Source organism: Terrapene carolina, unplaced genomic scaffold, assembly GCF_002925995.2.
Source record: "Terrapene carolina triunguis isolate 2854851 unplaced genomic scaffold, T_m_triunguis-2.0 Scaffold85, whole genome shotgun sequence".
Lineage (NCBI taxonomy): Eukaryota > Metazoa > Chordata > Testudines > Emydidae > Terrapene > Terrapene triunguis.
The window spans coordinates 40,087,913-40,107,379 of NW_020664436.1; the positions used below are offsets into that span (position 1 = coordinate 40,087,913).

General features: G+C 40.2%; 1 protein-coding gene across 2 annotated transcripts in view; it reads right to left on the reverse strand.

Annotated features, from left to right (window-relative positions):
• The window catches only part of MTHFD1L (methylenetetrahydrofolate dehydrogenase (NADP+ dependent) 1 like), a 219,306-nt gene that overhangs the window by 46,813 nt on the left and 153,026 nt on the right, over positions 1–19,467 (reverse strand). For both annotated transcript variants that reach the window (XM_026649763.2, XM_026649762.2), the window contains exons 25-26: positions 19,095–19,202; positions 16,487–16,639 (exon numbers count right to left, since the gene is read on the reverse strand). In XM_026649763.2, the coding sequence (XP_026505548.1) occupies positions 16,487–16,639; positions 19,095–19,202 (261 nt within the window). The remainder of the gene's footprint in view (positions 1–16,486; positions 16,640–19,094; positions 19,203–19,467) is intronic.

The following is a 19,467-nucleotide window of genomic DNA, read 5'->3' on the forward strand; positions in this document are numbered from 1 at the left end:
GAGACTACAACCTATCATGCTTATTAATATTATTTCGTTGTTCCTTTGTGCTTTCCCATCTGTATCCATCTGCTATTTCCTGTTCTATGTTTGTACAGCACTTAGCGCACTGGGGGCTGTTAAGGACAACCACAATACAAATAAATGAAATTTCTGAAAATTAGGCCCAGTGTTTTTTCATTTAAAATTAGGGGTTTGTAATTTTATTACAGTGAAAGCCAATTTAGATCTCAGATCCTTTTCTATAAAATTACAACAGCCCCCGTGTTTCTGAGATTTCTTCTGTACAACTACAATAGCTCCTGTCACAGTGTATCTGTGATTTCTCATGTAACAATGTAACCTCCTGGTGCAGCTGCTTTTGTTTGTTTAGTGCAAAATTTATGTTCTGAAATTTTCGTCTTGCTGAGCCGCATTAGGACTTTTTTACATGCAAGCAACAAAGCTAAAATGAACTATCTGGCAGGGCTTTGTGGCTGTTGTTGTTGTTGGTTAACACATAACCCATCTGTTTAGAATGGAAGACCTCCTCACAAAAGTCAAATGAAAACAGCTTTAATTATTTTTCTATGAATGTTTGATGGTTCATTTTATAATGATGTTATTTTGTGAAGCATTTCAACTCTACTCGCTGGTAAGTGCATCTTCCCCACCCCTGGTTCTTTTGTTCTGTGTTTGTACAGTGCCTAGCACAATGGGTTCCTGGTCCATAATTGGGGCTTTCAGATGCTACTGCAATACAAAAACAGCAGCAGCTGTCATCGCCACCACCTTCCTTTTAGGTCACTCAGAGAACTGATTAAACATATTTTACATACTTGTCAGTTTATTTTATCCTTAACAGACTCCTAAGAACTATTACCTATAGTGACAACAGATGTAAGTGACAAGGTAGCAATACCAAAGGAGGCCTCCTGCAATCTAAAATGTACACTCCCCAAGTTCTTTGAATGACTATTAGCAATCAGTAAGAACCCACCCAGGTTTATGTATGCTCAGAACTCTATGAAAGCAGTGAGGTCAGTAGATACAGCACCGGATTCAGCAAACTGGGGTTCTATTCCAGGTTCTACCACTGACCTGCTGCGTGATCTTGGGAAAGTCATTCACCTCTCTGGGCCTCTGTTTCCCCTCCCACCTTTTCTTGGTCTTGTCTATTTTGGTTGTAAGCTCTTTGGGGGCAGGGAGTCTGTACAATATCTAGAACAATGGGACCCAGATTCCTCTAATACAAATAATAATCATATTATTATGCATGATTCATGCAGTCTCAAGAGGGATAGGGACAAAATGAAGTTACCAGGAGTACTTCTCTAGGTATAATGTGTAAGGAGCCTTTCTGAGTGGGTGACCATTCTCTAGAAAACTCCTAAATTGGGAATTCACACAACTGTTATAGCCCTACGGTGCTTCTGATGGGTAGGGAAATTAGCTTGGGGGAGGCCCCCTGCTCTTCACCGAGTTTGTCCAGTATATCTTACAGCACCTTTCATCCTGCTTATCAATCTTGTTTAAAAAATCCCTCATAACCACCAACTAAACCCCTATAGCCACCTAATAAACTCTACATAATACACCTCTACCCGGATATAACGCGACCCGATATAACACGAATTCGGATATAACGTGGTAAAGCAGTGCTTCAGGGGGCGGGGCTGTGCACTCCGGTGGATCAAAGCAAGTTCGATATAACGCGGTTTCACCTATAACGCGGTAAGATTTTTTGGCTCCCGAGGACAGCGTTATATCGGGGTAGAGGTGTATTGTCAATAAAACCCTTAATTTCTGGACTCATCTCACTGTAGCACGGAAAGTCTATAATGTCCTAATTTCCTTCTGGATGTTTTAACTCCCAACTATTGCCCCAATCCTGTTCACCCACTACGAAACCACCATGGTGTTTTTTTTTTTTTTACACAAATGCTGCCTCTTCTTATGTTAGCCTGTCATCATGCCCATGAAAGAACAGATTCCTCACTCCTTAGAACAAAACAGGCTTATTGGGAAGGAAAATATTTAGAAACGGAACCATAGGTGCCTCACTCATTATATGGGTGAGGGTCAAATAATATTTGCAAATAGTATCGTTAGGCCCATCCTGTTAGAGCCTAATGCTATAAACTATAAGCTACATATGTACTTCTCTTTGAAGTCAATGGGAGTTCCATATAGAGAAGACAGCAGAATCAGAATCTTCAGTAGAAACTCAAAAAATTTCAGTAAGGGGATAAAAGAATTGGGGTTGGAAACTGAGGGAGGGGAGGGAGGAAAAAGGAGTTCAGTGACTTCAGGGAATGGAGTCCTGATGTCACAGCTGCTTACTGCCCAGGAAAGCAGAGCCAGAAGTAATCTGATCAGTACTTCAATGGCTGGTTCCTTCACAGGCACAGCTAGAAGCACTCCAGTCAGCATACTTCACTTCTGCTCTGTCTGGCAAGTCTTACAATGCTTGGCAGAGCACAGAAACAATCCTCCTTGAGGCCCTAATGCAAGAGGATATAACATTTAACAGTCATGGACTAAAACATGGTTACAAGGACTAGACTGATAGATAAATCTAGAAAGGGGTCACTGGCCCAATCAGACACACACTTCTCTTGTGTATATGCTCCACCACCTCTGCATGCAAAAACTGTTAGATGCATGCATGTGCACTGGCACTGGAACACTTTTAATAGTGGGGGTGCTGAAAGCCAGCCCCCTTATCTCTGTTCATGCCCCCCTACTAGAGCTGGGGCCAGGAACAGGGCCGTGTCTCTGGAAGGGGGTGACCCGGACAGGGGTAAGGGGGCCAAGTCTGGGCCCCCAGCTGGAGGTGGGCACGGGGCCAGGAGCGGAGTCCTGGGCGCGGGGCCTGCAGCCAGGACCCCACATGCGGGGCCAGGAGTGGAGCCCCACGTAAAACCTGGGGGTGCTACAGCACTCCCCACACCCCTAGATCCCACGCCTATGTGTATGTGCCCATTAGAACTATTATTATTATTATTAAGTAGTAGTGCACGATTATAGATTCACTAATTAAGGTCCTGAAGAAAGTTAATTTTAAATGTCCTTTGAGATTCTTTTGCTTTCAGTGTTGAACACAATAAAAAAAAAGCACAAAATACTGGGGAATAGCAGTAGAATGCAAGTAACATCATTTTACTTGCTGCAAGATGTAATTAGTCACAAACAATTTCCATGTAATTCTAATTTGAGAGGATATTTGTTTAATTTTAAAAAAGAAGATAAAAAAGGTCTAGGTGAGACAGGTCAATGGACAAGACTAGCCTGTCACCTGTAGAAACCTGGGTTTTTAAAATCTTCACTTCTAAGTGAAAGTCTGTGTGGTGATCACACCTTACCTGTCATTTGTCTACACCACATGGTCAACCCCAAATTAAACATGGTTTGAAGATCACACCTGACTCTTTCTTGCACATCATTACCAGTAATAAAGATTCTGCAGAATGAATTGTGCACCCTGAGTCATTTGTGCAACCCCATTGTAGTCAAGTTATACCCTTAAAAGTGTTCAATAGATAGAAACTGTGAAAAAACAGGACAGGGGGTGGGGGGTAATAGGCGCCTATATAAGAAAGTCCCAAAAAACGGGAATGTCCCTATAAAAACAGGATATCTGGTCACCCTATCAATAGAAGTACAGGCCTGAAATAGCAGCAGTGTTTGTAGGTCAGGATTGAGATCATTGGCAAAGCTTTGTGAGAAGCTTACATTATGCTGTTTGCATTATGCCTGGTTTAAGTCAATGGTATTCATGCTTAGATTTCGCAAATTAACCCACAAAATTACAAAGTGAAAAGGTTAAACCAAAGGTTAAAAATAACTATCTTGACAGTCACTAAATTATTGTTTTCCCCTTGGCACCAGTGGCCCCAAGTTCTTGCCACTCGACAATGATTTATTTTTGCATTAGCACGTACTGCTGAAAACTTCTGACCCTTGGAGGCAACGGGTTAACCTCTGCACTTGTCAACAGAGCTGTACAAACCATGAACATAAAATGGTTGTAATTGAAGATTAGATATAATGAATATATCAGTCATAATTTGGTGTGTGAAGAATTCCCTTGTAATAACCTTAAGCACAGAGGGACGCAAATCATGAGCGTGAATCTGTTGCTAAAAGAATGTGAATAGTTTGGGTGACATGCTGGTGTGCAGGCCATATTTCAACATAATTGAATTATAAAGGATCAGTTTTGCTGCTGTGACAGGTCAGCAGTATTCCCAGTTCCGTTTTGTCATTCCATGGTCTATCCTCAGTTGGTTCTGATTATAGAATGTGATGACCGCATACATTTATTATTTAATCACTATATACTGTACTAAACCATGGATGCCCCATCATCTCAGGCATTGGCATTCTTACAACAGGATTATCTGGCTATTTGGACTCTCTCCTCAGACCCTACGATACCAGCACTCCCAGCTATCTTCGAGACACCACCGACTTCCTGAGGAAACTACAATGCATTGGTGATCTTCCTGAAAACAGCATCCTGGCCACCATGGATGTAGAAGCGCTTTACACCAATATTCCACATGAGGATGGACTACAAGCTGTCAGGAACAGTATCCCTGATGAGGCCACAGCACGCCTGGTGGCTGAGCTTTGTGACTCTGTCCTCACCCACAACCATTTCAGATTTGGGGACAACTTATACCTTCAAGTCAGTGGCACTGCTATGGGTATCTGCATGGCCCCACAGTATGCCAACATTTTTATGGCTGACTTAGAACAACGCTTCCTCAGCTCTCGACCCTGAGCGCCCCTCCTCTCCTTTCGCTACATTGATGACACCTTCATCATATGGATCCATGGAAAGGAGGCCCTTGAAGAATTCCACCATGATTTCAACAATTTCCACCCCACCATCAACCTCAGCCTGGACCAGTCCACACAAGAGATCCACTTCCTGGACACTACAGTGCAAATAAGTGATGGTCATATAAACACCTATACCAAAACCTACTGACCGCTATACTTACCTACATGCCTCCAGCTTCCATCCAGGACACATCACACGATCCATTGTCTATAGCCAAGCCCTAAGATACAACCGAATTTGCTCCAATCCCAGACAGAGACAAACACCTACAAGATCTTTATCAAGCATTCTTAAAACTACAATACCCACCTGGGGAAGTGAGGAAACAGACTGACAGAGCAAGATGGGTACCCAGAAATCACCTACTACAGGACAGGCCCAACAAGGAAAATAACAGAACACCACTGGCCATCACATACAGCCCCCAGCTAAAACCTCTCCAGCGCGTTATCAACGATCTACAACCTATCCTGGAAAATGATCCCTAGACCTTGGGAGGCAGGCCAGTCCTCACTTACAGACAACCCCTCAACCTGAAGCAAATACTCACCAGCAACTACACACCACATCACAGAAACACCAACCCAGGAACCAATCCCTGTAGCAAACCTTGTTGCCTACTCTGTCCCCATATCTACTCTGGCGACACCATCAGAGGACCCAACCACATCAGCTACACCATCAAGGGCTCATTCACCTGCACGTCTACTAATGTGATATATGCCATCATGTGCCAGCAATGCCCCTCTGCCATGTACATTGGCCAAACCGGACAGTCCCCATGTAAAAGAATAAATGGACACGAATCGGATATCAGGAATGGTAACATACAAAAGCCAGTAGGTGAATACTTCACCCTGCGCAGTAAGCGGTTGGCTTATGCATCAAGCATAAGATTTATGTTTTATAATTTCTTTATGTTATTTTTAAAGAGGTTTTGCCACTAAGGTTTTTCCTGTTTTTGGGAAGGGATCACCAGCAAGAGTAGACAGGAAGGACAAATTGGAGATAAGACAGAAAAGGACATTCTATACTCCATGACATGTTAAGGAACTGAGTACCACAAATGTGTCTGCAGATACCTTTAGATCAATTTTTGAGTGCTTTGTGAAGTTAATCTGGTGGCACGTACCGTTGTTCTTCTGGATTTAAATGCCTCTGATGCAGTTTCTGATCTATCTTTATTGAACTTTTCTCCCGTGAAGTAGGGTTGAAATTTAGGTATGAGGCTGATATCCTTAAATGTTTGGTTGTTTCAAAGCAATTCTTTGGTTCATATCAGATAAGCAGGATATAGTGTGAGAGAATTTGTCCTATGATTTTGAGTCAAGATTAAATGAATGGGGGGGGGGGAGGAACGAAATTTTTTATGATCTCGGAAAGACTTTTCTGGGGAGGGCAAATTTTTCTAGTGTTCTAAATTCCATCTTATCCTCACGAAACGTAAGACAGGGCACTTCAATGGAGAGGATTCACAAGTTTGGTATTTCAAATTCTTACAACTAAAAGTCTCATACAGGTAGTCTATCCAGTGATTAAAGAATGATTTTGTAGGTCAGGAGACTGGAGTTTTATTCCTGGATCTGTCACTGACTTGTAAAAGGCCTTACTTAAACTCTGTGTCTCAGTTTCCCCATTTGTAAAATGGGGACAACACTTCAGCTTAGGATCTTCGTATTTCACAAAGGAGACGAAGTCCATAGGATGTAATTATAAGGTATTATAGTTATAAAACCAGAGTAGCATGAAAATTACAGGAGCTCAGTTTCTGGTGTCTCTATAAGCTTTGTGCACTTAATGAGACAACATGCTTCATTTTTCAATTAAAGATGAAAATAATTTGCCAAATGTGCATTCCTTTCCCTCAAAACCTCTAAAGAGGCATATGTTTACTATGTACAGCGTAACCTGTTTTTAACCTCACATCTTCTTTCAAAGATTAAGCACAAAATAGTTTTACAACAGGAAATCAGACTTCATTTCCTGTTAGCATAATCCCTTGACCAATAGGCACAAATATTCAGTCCTCTTTATTGTCAATTAGTGCATTATTCATCATATATTACACAATTTAATGAAGGAAAGCAAGTTGCTGGGAACATTATTAAGTTCAAAATGTCTTTCACCTTATTTATCCGGACTCAATAAAACAGTTCAGTTACTGACTAGCAGCCTCCAGCTAGATTCCTGCTAGCGGCCCTTAAATCACTTTTAAACTCGAAATAACATTATATTTCCAAACTCATACATATATACATTAAATATTTTCCATATTAATATATAGATAAGAAGAATTTGAATAATTTGACACTAACTCCACTCTTTGAATTTCTGGCTGCCCACAAGGGACATATCAGATATTTGTCTCTCCAAATCATATGACTAACAACCATCTGATAAATGATTTATAGAAACCAAAGAATGATCAGCAAAATAAAAATCCCAAGAGGTGTTCTTCCAACAAACTTGACACACTATTTGTACATTCAGTTCTATCTGCCTTCTACAAAGGTAGCACATTCAACATACATAATCACACAGCTTTTAATATTACAATGTCAAGAGAATTTGTAAATCAATTGTTTGAAAATATAGGGCCTAATCCGAAGTGCACTGAAGTCAATGGGAGTCTTTCTAGAGATCTGAATGGGTATCAAATCAGGCCTTTGTTTTCCCCCAAACCATATATGAACTCAAATACACAAAAAGGGTAGGCAGTGCCGCAGTGGCTGTTGACCAGTGGCAGTCGTCTTAAAATGTTGAGCAGTATTGGGATCAGCCAGCAGATTGCCACCTATAAAAATGCAGTGGCAGAAGGCAGCCTCTTCCTGCTCTGTCTTCACCACCAGTGAACGCATGCCATACACTGTGGGTAAATGGCCCAAAACCCTAACTTCCCATTGCTGGGTTGCAATTCAGTACATGCAAAGTTTGCCCCTTCATGTTATGTTAGTTGCAAATAAAGCTGAAGCCAAAATCTACTGTTTGTTTCGGTCCCAAATGGCACCTTCCTTGTGCAGCTGTGTTTTTTTCTTGTTGCAAGTCTTAAGATATCTGAAAACAAGCTACTATGCATTGTCTAAAGAGTTCCTACCTCCACAGAAGATCCTCATCTCTTTTGTCCTTTTATAACTGCTGAAAAGGCAACCTTCTCTCCTGCACTGAGGTTATTATCAGTACTGCATCAGAGACAGGCGAATGAAATGTTCAAAAAAAGAGGCCATGTTGGTGGGCCTCATTACAACATGACTGTCACACATTATGGTTAAAGTATAACTGAATCCGTAGCCAAGATTTTGAAGCATGAACCTTAACTGTCCCCATACTGTACTAAAACCAGGGCTGCAATGATGGTATAATGAATTCCTCTACTACAGTTGTATTTGTAGTACAGTAACTCCTCACTTACAGTCATCCCGGTTAACATTGTTTCATTATTAGGTTGCTGATCTATTAGAGAACATATTCGTTTAAAGTCATGCGATGTTCTGTTATAAGGTTGTTTGGCTCGCCCCGCTCCGCCTGCCCACCCAGCGCTCCTGCTGGGGAGCGGGGTCGGGGGCTTACCCCACTCCACCCACCCGGCATTCCAGCCAGGGAGCGGGGTAAGCCCCCAACCCCGCTCCCCGGCAGGAGCTCTGGGCGGGTGGAGCAGGGCAAGCCTCAACCCCACTCCCCGGCTGGAACGCCCGACGGGTGGAGTGGGGCAAGCCCCCGCGCCCCAACCCCACTAAACCCCTGTCTCAACCAAGCTTCACAATCATAACTGGTGAGTACAGTATTAAATTGTTTGTTTAAAATTATTTAAAATTTATACTGTATATGTATATAATGTCTTTTGTCTGGCAAAAAAAATTTCCCTGGAACCTAACCCTCCTATTTACAGTCATTCTTATGGGGAAATTGGATTTGCTTAACAGCTTTTCGCTTAAAGTAGCATTTTTCAGGAACATAACTACAACGTTACTGTATAGTATAACAGCACTTGACCCGGCCAAACCATACTAGAACTCAGGTTGTCCGCAATACAATTTTAACCATATTTCAGCACAGTTTACCTCAGCTGAGAACTCTGGATACACAGGAACAAAGTGAAAATGACTATCAATAAAATCAGACTAGCTTCATTGTACAACTTGAGCAAAGTGCTAGAAATCCAAAAAAGCCTCCTGCATACATGGGGGAAAATAAACTAGATAGTTAAAATTCTTTCAGTATAAATAATGGTGACTTAGATTAATAACACAGTTGCCTATAACTACAGTATGTTATTTACATATAATACATGTTTAAAATGGGGTGGAGGAAGGGAGATTTTCAAATTCAGTGTCAGAGATGGATTAAGTTAAGGGTCCTAGTTACTGACTAAGGTGAAATATAAGACCCTTTCCTGTCTATAAACATGTGCCTAATTTAAAAAATCCATTTAAATGAATTTTTTTGAAGTGACAATTGTAGGACACATTTTATTAAAATACTATATAGAGTTAAGAACCCGCATATCATCTTTTAACTTCATGTTAGAGTTGCATATTGAAAATCCTTGAAAAAAAAAGAGACCTTTGAAACCTCACAGAGTGCACTTGTGATTTTTCATCGTAAGGTGTCCTTTGAAGTGTTTAGCTATATGTTTAAATACTGTCATATTACAATAATTCTCTTTAATGGGGGTCATGCCCATGGGGTATATATGGCTAGGGATACTCTTGCTTTGTATATTCAGAACTAATTCCTTAGTACAAGCAACGTGTGACAGCTCTTGGGCACACTGAACTGGGCAAATACAGCTCTTTGCTGCAAAAGATTAAATAATCCACCAAGTCAAAGGCTTTTTGTTTTTTGCTGTGCTAAGATCTATTGTCTAATTTTACAGATTGAGCTATTTCCACCTCCTGCCCAGAAACAGTTCTGCAAAGCAGTGACGCAGGTGACTATTTAATCTGCAGAAGTGATGCACTGGGCTATGCAAATGTTATTTCTCAACCAGAAATTTCTTAGCCGTTTCAGGGTATAATGCACTCTGCTAAACTCACAGATGTTGGATCTTGATCAATCTAAAAGCAATTCAGAATGGTGCAGAGGAAATTCAGTATGTTATACCTTGTTTTATTGGTGCCCTGCAGCTAGGTTTAGGCTGGAATTTAGAATAAAGTTCCAAATTTGTCAGCAAAAGGTGGTGGGTTAGCAGTACTTCTAGCATTAATATCTTCTAAACATGGCTGTCAACAGAAACTAAATATGTACTATTTATGGAGAATGAAAATACCTTGAGTATATGTCAAGAAATGGTATGTGCCAGGTGATTTTTCCTCTCCCTGTTTTCTAGGAAGATGCATTTTCTATGGTACTCTCTCACTGATTTAAATAAGCATTTGTGCAACAATGACATAACCAGATATAAATGTGTGTGAGAGAGAGACATGATTATCTTGTGCCTTTGCTCTACTCTTCCAATGCTTCAGGCAAACAGCAGTTAATGTTATACTTCATGAAGAAGTCGGAGTTGGCTGTCCTATTAAATACATAGCCTTCTACCTTTTATACTACTGTTAAATGTCTTAGATTCTTGTGAAGTTTGCTAGCAGCTCTTTCTCAAACCAACTACATCTTTTGTTTTTTTCCATCTATTTCATATGCTCATTCAAAGAATTCCCTAATAATCAGCAGTGCTGTCTCCACTTCACTGAAACTACTCTGATTAACTGGTTTAATGACCTCTTCATAGCCAAGTCTCAGGGCCTGTACTCCATCCTCATTGTTCTTTCTCTCTCCTTTGCCTATGACACTGTTGTACTCGTGTTGGTCCCAGGATATTAGAGAGACAAGGTGGGCGAGGTAATATCTTTTATAGGAGCAACTTCTGTTTTACCTCACCCACCTTGTCTCTATGGCATTATTGGTTATAATTCTTGTCAAACTTAACATGATTTACACTGAGCTTATCTTTCCTTCCAAACCATCCCCTCTCTCCCATTCTCTGTCGTTGTTGACAATACCCCATCCTCTCACCAGACTCATAACCTGGTGTTCATCCTGGTCTCTTACCTCTTCCTTGCCCCACACATTTAGGCTGAGTCCAAACACTGCCATTTCTCCCTCTATAACATATCTAGAGTCTGATCTTTTCTTTCTTTCCACTCAGCTAAAACTTTCATTCAGATCCTATCATTTCCTGCCTTCTCCTCTCTGTCCTGCCCTAAATACACACATCACCCCTTCAATCCATTCAAAATGCAGCTGCTGAGATAGTTATGAACACATAAAAGCATAGCACCTCTTTCAATCCTTATTTTCCATTGCATCAAATTTCAAACTTCTTGTCCTCACCTTTAAAACTCTTCACCACTCGATCTAAACTGATCTGCTCATCTTTTATCACATTAACCTCCATCATTTGATCAGTGTTTTCAGCCTTCTCCTGCACACATCTACATACTGTCCCTTATACATGGAATATCCTCCCTGAATTAATCCATAAAGCCAGTTCCTTCTCCACCTTCAAATCCCTCCCCAAGACCTGTTTCTACTCTGATGTCTACAGGGAAGCAGCCAAACCAATGAGGCTAGGTTGTGTGGCGACTGGAGAAAGCTCATTTTATTATAACTTTCCAATTTGAAACCACCATGTTATGCAATTGCTAACCTGTGTAACCAAGTGATCTTGTTCTCTTCCCCAGCCCTCACTTCTATTTATTTGTCACATCTAATTTCAAACTAGATTGAAAGCTCTATAAGCAGGGATCATTTCTGCATCTGTGTTTGTGCAACACAATGAGGCCTCTTAGTGTTATCACAATACAGGCTGCAGCATAATACTTATAGGACAAGATACACAACCGGCAGATCAAGGGGTGCACTCTTTAGCCTGTTACACTTTAGCATAGAGTCTAGCTGGGCACTATTTCTTTGTGAGCATGCTAAAGATTGTACTTAAAAGCTCTTCTTAACTTAGACAGTTTCCAAGCTAGTTATAAATCTCACCACCATACACATTTTAAAAGGATAACTCCTCCACACCACAGGATGGCTGGCCCTTTAAGAGGAATTGGGCCCAGACCCACTTGTGACTAATCAGCTGCCTCCGGCTGGGGTGGGTGATCTTCCAACTATATCACCTGATCCCTGGCCTCACAGCTTCAGCTGGTAGGCAGCTGATTAGTCATAGGTGAGGCTGGGCCCAACTCCCCTTAAAGGGCCAGCCCCACTGGCACCCCCTCACAAAATGTATTTATGTTTTTAGTCACAATAATAAGATGCCAATAAATTGTAAATGCACTAGTGGTGTGAAAAATTCCTCTCCTCACAAAGCACTCAAATAGTTTAGTCCATTAAGAGGCCTTCTCTTAATACCATCCAAGGAATTATTTTAGCATGGCACCAAAGGAATTATTTTAGCATGGCAGACTGCAGGCCAGGCTGTCTCCTCATTATGGGCCACACTTGGAAATTAACGAGGGCTTTATAATTCTTATAGCTAGTGTCAAATCAGGCAAGGAGATGGGCTGTCCCAAGAATCACTGCTAGCAGAGTGAGAGCATATCATTTCACAATTCATCACACAGGGTCTGGAGGTGTTTTCTGCGTGAAGGGGAGGAATAACATTCTGTGACAGGCTGACCTTTCCTCCAGGTAGGTCAGTACACAGCATCTGACACATTCCAGGGCTTGCCTGGTGCACAAGGCTGTGCATATTTTCAGTTGGATCTTGCCTTATAAATAACATTAACCTGTATTTAAAAATCTTTATTTAAAATGTGACTTGGGCTGTAAATGTTTCAAGTTCACAGTGATGTTATCAGAGATGAATCATGGCAAAAGTTGTAGTTGTACTATGAATACCTCACAATTAATGGCAAAGTCATTTCTTTCTCATCTCTTAAAGGAGAGACATTTTTTGCATGATTAAAAATACTGTTTCTTAACTGAACCAAACTGCAGTAAAAGAAGCTTGCATACTTGTGCAGTATATGGAACAGAGCAACAACAACAAAAGTGGCTTAGCTGAAAAGTGAGAAAGTACAAAACTGCAGTGGCTTTCTGAGGGTGGGTAGAATCACATTACAAAATCGAGTAATTCTCCACCCAAGCATTACTAGTGAATGACTTCACTGGTTTCCTAAACATACTCCAACAGCCTTCCTGCCTCCACTTTGTAAAGCCAAGCAATGATGTCAACAGTCCACCTGTGAGAGTGATGCAGCCCATGGGTCAGGGTCACAGGGAACTGTGATAAAAGCCATGCAGTGTTAATTACATACACCTCTTGTTTTACTGCTGATTTCCTCTGATAAGGCTCAGTTCATTTTTCCTGGAAAGACTTCCATGCTGAAAGGGAAACAGAGCCAACCATAACACAAAGCTAACACTGCTTATAGAATGTGAAGACAACATACCATGTTTGTGTTACACAAGAAGCTATATGTCCCATTTCAATGCTAGGTTAAATATGAATTGCATTAATTTACACATTCTAGTGATACAAGGTTAAATCACATGTTTGTTATTGCAAATAATTATTGCTGAAAGAGAATTTATTACCTTTTTTTCTTGAAAATACTCTTTCAGGTTAAGTTTGTTCTTATAGTAGAGAGCTTTGAGCCATGCCAATTAAAGCAGAGTTCTAATAAGCTGTTTGCTGTACTAAAGCGATTAACAAAAACAACTGAACAGCTCTTCCATGTTGAAGTGAAGGGAATACCTACAGGTGAAAATCATACTTTAAGACTACAGTGTGATGCCCGACACTTAATTAGTATTAGAATTATCGTTGCAGTTTCAATGAATGTGCTGTGCTATATCATGTACTGTGGAATTAAAAGACTTCCGAACACCTTAAGGGTCTCTGCAGATTAAATATTAGGATCCTTGTCCCTTCCCTAACTGAACCAACAAAATAATTATTTTTAAAATACCGTTTTTCTTCTTTGTAATCTAATCCAACCTGATCTCAAAATGGGATGTTTTCCCAAGTGCTATCTATTTTAAGGATAGTACCATAGTATCTGATCACTGGTTACTTTGATGATCAAGGTAAAAACCTCCAGCATTCATCCCCTTCTAATTTTTTTTTTGGCTAACCAAATGTTTTCAGGTGGCTTCCTTACATATGTAGACTAAGTGACTCTGGAATATTGAGCTGTGGAAGAAAGAATAATGCCTGCAAATCCTAGGGCTCAATGAAACACGCAAATTTGCTGACAGCATAGCACTTCCAGAGCATGGAACATCTGGATGGGGGTGAAAGAGAAAAATGCACTAAACTATCACTACAGTTTGTTTAATGACAATCATAACCTTTAACTCTGTAATGTGAGTGAGTGATAACGCTTTATGAGTGATCCTTCTAGAAATCTGATTCCAGAGCTCCAAAATGCTACTAAAACCAGGAACTTCATAACAGGATCTATATTTTTAAATAACAATTTATTTTCATTTAATTACATTTAGTTTGTATAGGACAACAAGAGTTTTAAGGAGCTTATTTTATAAATTTACTTTATTTTTTATATAAAGTAGAAATGAATAAACTAAGAGCCACAGAAGAAATTTTAGTTGGACTCCTTAGTGGTCACTGGATTATAATGTCTTGCTTAACAAGTTCACAAGTGCCAACAAATCTTTAAAGAGGGGCTGTTATGATTACCTTATGTAAGCAATATTAGAAAAACTAGTTTAAAGTATAGTATTGAAAAAAATCAACCAAACAACAAGAAAAGAGGAAATTGTAGAATTAATATGACTCTTGCATATAATCATGTGATCATTCTGCTTGTATGTTACATCCAGTGTCTGTCTATTTAGAGTATAACTCTTTGGACACTTACTCTATGTGTGTACAATGGGGTCTTTAGGCTCTGTTAGAATACAAATACATAATAATAAAGAATGACTACAAGTACATACAGACATACTGTAGGTTACACATTAAATTGTCTGTTCAGTTCTTGATATGAAAAAGATCTGCATATGAGCACTATGTCTCTCATTAAAGATAGAGTGCCTGGCTCACATGTGCCTTTCAAAGTCTGTACAGTCGGAAATTACATATGCAAAACCTGCTCCATGACCACCTAAATTTTGGTTCCAGGCTCGAAACTGGCATAACTGCCCCAGATGGGCAAACACCATACAAGGCACACTTGAGCCCTTATTCTGGCCACCACTGACCCATGGACAACCCTCCCCATGCACATTACTCCAGTTAGGCCTAACAGTAATCTGCACAAGACATAGATTTATGCTGAATCATGGCTAGTATACACTAAAATATGCATACTAGGCCTCACTACTAAGCCCAACCCCAGCACATCCTTCTCTGGCAACCTAAAGAGTAGCATTTCCATGAATTTGAAGGGGCACCAGACAGTATCTGACTTTCATTTCCCTGCCTGGCCATATGTATGTATGCAGTCCAAGATGGAATTTGGCAGTAAGAAGAAAACTTTTAATTATTTCATTCTATTGTCAGTAATTCGAGTTTAGTCTTATTCATCAAAGTATCGGATGTTATGAGTGTCATTTACTAGCTGTACATGGAAGCGTCCAACCATATGATTGACAGCACTTTTAGAAAATCCTAGTAGCTACTGTGCCGCACTTGTGCTGAATGCACTTACCCTGGTCATGTACATAGAAAGCATATCCCCATGGCCAGTGAGTCCTAATGACACAGTTCCCTGAACTCCAGGACCTCTCCTTCTCAGGAACAACTTCCTTCCTTGCTTTCAATATTTGATTGTTTCAGAGGGAATTTAAAACAATAAATTAGATGCTCTCAGCCATTCCCCAGTGTGCTGCCATGTAAGGAAATCATGCTGCGTTCTGGGAAGATGAGATAACACCAGGCAAGTGTTCTCCTCCGGAAATGCAGTAGTGCCTGTGTCCCTTCTCTAGCACCATTCCATGATTCAGCTACAGGACTAGTAATAGCTCATGCTATGTGATGTCAGAAGCGGTTCACAAACAAAATTAATATGGCTGGCGATAAGGACAGCAGCTTCTACGAATCACAACAGTACACCAGATGAAAAAGTGGAACGTTACGTATTATAAGCCTTGTACTCTAAGCTGTTACTTTGAAGGGATGGGTAGGAAGAAATGTTTCTATGATGAACAGAGTTACAAAGTTATTCCTAAAAATGCAATGATGGGTTTATATTAGTATCTTATACTTTATGCAAACATAGTAGAATAGCTGATACTGGCAAATATACTTAAAAATACGCATGCAAATGCTTCAGTCCATCCATCTAAATCCAGCAGGCTGTGGATACAGGCTGAGGTTTTCAGGAAACTAAGAAAGCTGGGCTTGTAAATCTCATTTTCTATGTGATTTGGGTGCCTAACTCCCTTAAGCTCACCTGAAAATGTCCAAAACACCAACACAAGAGCTACTTTTTCAAGTGAAACGTGAAACTCCAGCTGAGGAATTACACTAGCCCATCTTGTCCTACTAGCCTGGAGCCAAAAGGCACAGAAGAATAAAATGATTTTTAAAACATGAACTCTCTGGGATCACTTATATAACAAACGAAAACTCACATAACTACTTATAGTCTGTTGCTCTGAATAGCAAAAGGGAAATGTGCTTGCATGACAAATTGTGTTATGAAGAGAGAGAAAAGATACATTTCAAGTCTAATATTTGTCACTCACCGTTCCTACTAATGGGTAGATGAACCCAGCTCCGATGCTGGCCCGCACATCACTAATAGGAAGAATGAAGCCAGTTGGAACACCTTTCCTCTCAGGCTGGTGGGAGAGGGACAGGTGAGTTTTTGCCATACAAATTGGAAGATTTCCAAAACCCTGACAGAAGATAAAGAAGGAAGAAATATTATTTGTAAGGTTATTCACAGATTAATACAGTCACAAATTCCAAGGCAAGAAGGGACCACTGTGATCATGTAGTCTGCCCTTCTATCTAACTCAGGCCACAGAACTTCCCCAAAATAATTCCTGTTTGAACCAGAGCCTATCTTTTAGGAAAACATCTAATTCTGATTTTTAAAGTTGCAAATGAAGTCCCTAGCCTGCAGCATTTTACCTATTACACATCTACTCAATCATCTGTTTTAGGATTAAATAAAGGCACCCAGTTTTCAAACATGTAGACACACTCACGATATTTAAAAGAGATGCTTGACAGAGAGAAGGCTGCCTTTCACCAGAATGACTGAAAAGTCTTGGTACAAATAGCACCTATGATATGCAATCTAGCAGTAATTGATGCCTTAACAGGAAAGTGATTGTGATTAACCACATGGAAGAAACAGTTTGTACAAATGAAATTTATCTTGAAAAAAAGATTATTGACCCATGTGCTGTGGCTTATACACCAGCTTGAAAAACCAATAAACACAAATATTGAATGTATCAGATAAGAAAAAAGTTGAATTTATTATATTCTGTCAAATATAAAATCAAACCTGTCCAATTTTTGGCCCAATTCTCCAGTACCTTGCACGTTGTGTAGATATTTACACTTGTGCAAAGTGAGTCTTAAGGAAATGTCTACATGGTGATGACAAAGCACAACAGAGGGCTGTGATTTGTAAAGTATTCTGACATATACTACCTATCTTTAAAATGGGGAACAAGGAAGACCTGGGGAATTATAGACCAGTCACTCTAATTTCAATACGTGGAAAGATACTGGAGCAAATTACTAAACAATCAATTTGTAAGCATCTGGAGGATAATAGGGTTATAAGGAAAAGTTAGCATGGATTTGTCAAGAACAAATCATGCCGAACCAACTTAATCTTTTTCTTTGAAAGGATTACTGACCTAGTGAGTAAGGGGGAAGACTAGACATGATATACCTTGATTTTAGTAAGGGTTTTCACACAGTTCCGCAAGACTTTCTCATAAGTAAACTAGGGAAATGTGGTCTATATGAAATTACTGTAAGGGGGGTGCACAACTGGTTCAAAGACTGTAGTAAAAGAGTAGTTAATCAAAGGTTTTCTAACAAACTGGGAGGACATATCTAGTTGGGTCCTACGGGGGTCAGTCCTAGATCCAGTACTATTCAACATTTTCATTAATGACTTGGATAATGGAATAGAGAGTATGCTTATAAAATTTTCAGATGACACCAAGTTGGGAGGGATTGCAAGCACTTTGGAAGACAGGTTTAAAATTCAAAATGACCTTGACAAATTGCAGAATTGGTCTGAATTCAACAAGATGAAATTCAATAAAGACAAATGCAAATTACTTCACTTAGGGAAGGGAAAATCTAATGCACAACTACAAAATGGGGAATAACTGGCTAGGCGGTAGTACTGTTGAAAAGGACCTGGAGGTGATAGTGGACCACAAATTGAATAGGAGTCATCAATATGATGCAGCTGCAAAAAGGCTAGTATGATTCTGAGATGTATTAACAGGAATGTTGTATGTAAGATACAGGAGGTAACTGTCCCGCTCTACTCGGCACTGGTGAGGCCCCAGCTGGAGTACTGTGTCCATTCTGGGCATCACAATTTAGGAAGGATGTGGACAAATTGGAAAGAGTTCAGGAGGGCAGCAACAAAAATGATAAAAGGTTTAGAAAACCTGACTTATGAGGAAAAGTTGAAAAAATGGGGAATACTTAGTCTTGAGAAAAGAAGACCGAGGGGCAACCTGATAACATTGTTCCAATATGGTAAGGGCTGTTCTAAAGAGGATGGTGATCAATTGTTCTCCATGTCCACTAAAGATAGGACAAGAAGTAATGGGCTTAATCTGCAGTATGGGAGATTTAGGTTAGATATTAGGAAAAAAAATTCTAACTCTCAGGGTAGTTAAGCTCTGGAACATGCTTCCAAGGGAGGTCATGGAGTTCCCATCATAGGAAGCATTTAAAAACCAGTTGACAAACACCTGTTAGGGATGGTCTAGGTTTACTTGATCCTGCCACAGTGCAGGGGGTCTGGACTTGATGACATTTCGAGGTCCCTTCGAGCCCTACATTTCTATGATTCTATGTTGTGCTCCATCTGCCCCTTGTAGACCCTGATAGTTCGCAGGTACTTAGTTCATGTTAACATAGTCCTCTTTGAAACAATTAACGTCAATTGCATTAATGCACTTTACAAATCACACTCCTTCAATGCACTATGCCATGTAGACAAGCCCTAAAATGGACCATATTGATGTGATAACATTTTACAACCACTTTGTACTCCATTTGCACAAGTATAAGTATAAGGTGCAAGGCTGTGGAGAATCAAGTCCAGTGTGTTCCTGATTGTGTGCTTTGATGTCACTTTACCTGTTTGCTGTAACGACTGATTTGAGATTGTGCTGCAGGAGACAATTCTATATCCTCAGCTCCATAAACCTTCTGAGCAATGATCCTTATTTTTTCAATAATAGGAAGCTGTAGAAACAAAGATGAGCACAAAAATATTAATAGAGGTCGTTGAGGGATGAAGATACTCTGTATTGAGGGTTTGTCCAAGTCTCTCAGTCAGATTCAGTCCAGAGATAGGCAGGTTTCCTCTGGTAAATGAAGGGCCTTTGTAATGGAAAAAGCATTATATAGGAGGAGTACACGGGGTGGAAAATGGTTTTGGCTGCTCCATGGTTTTGGGGGGATGGAAGCCGTAGGTGGTTTGTACAGCCCCCAAACCAGGCAGTAATAG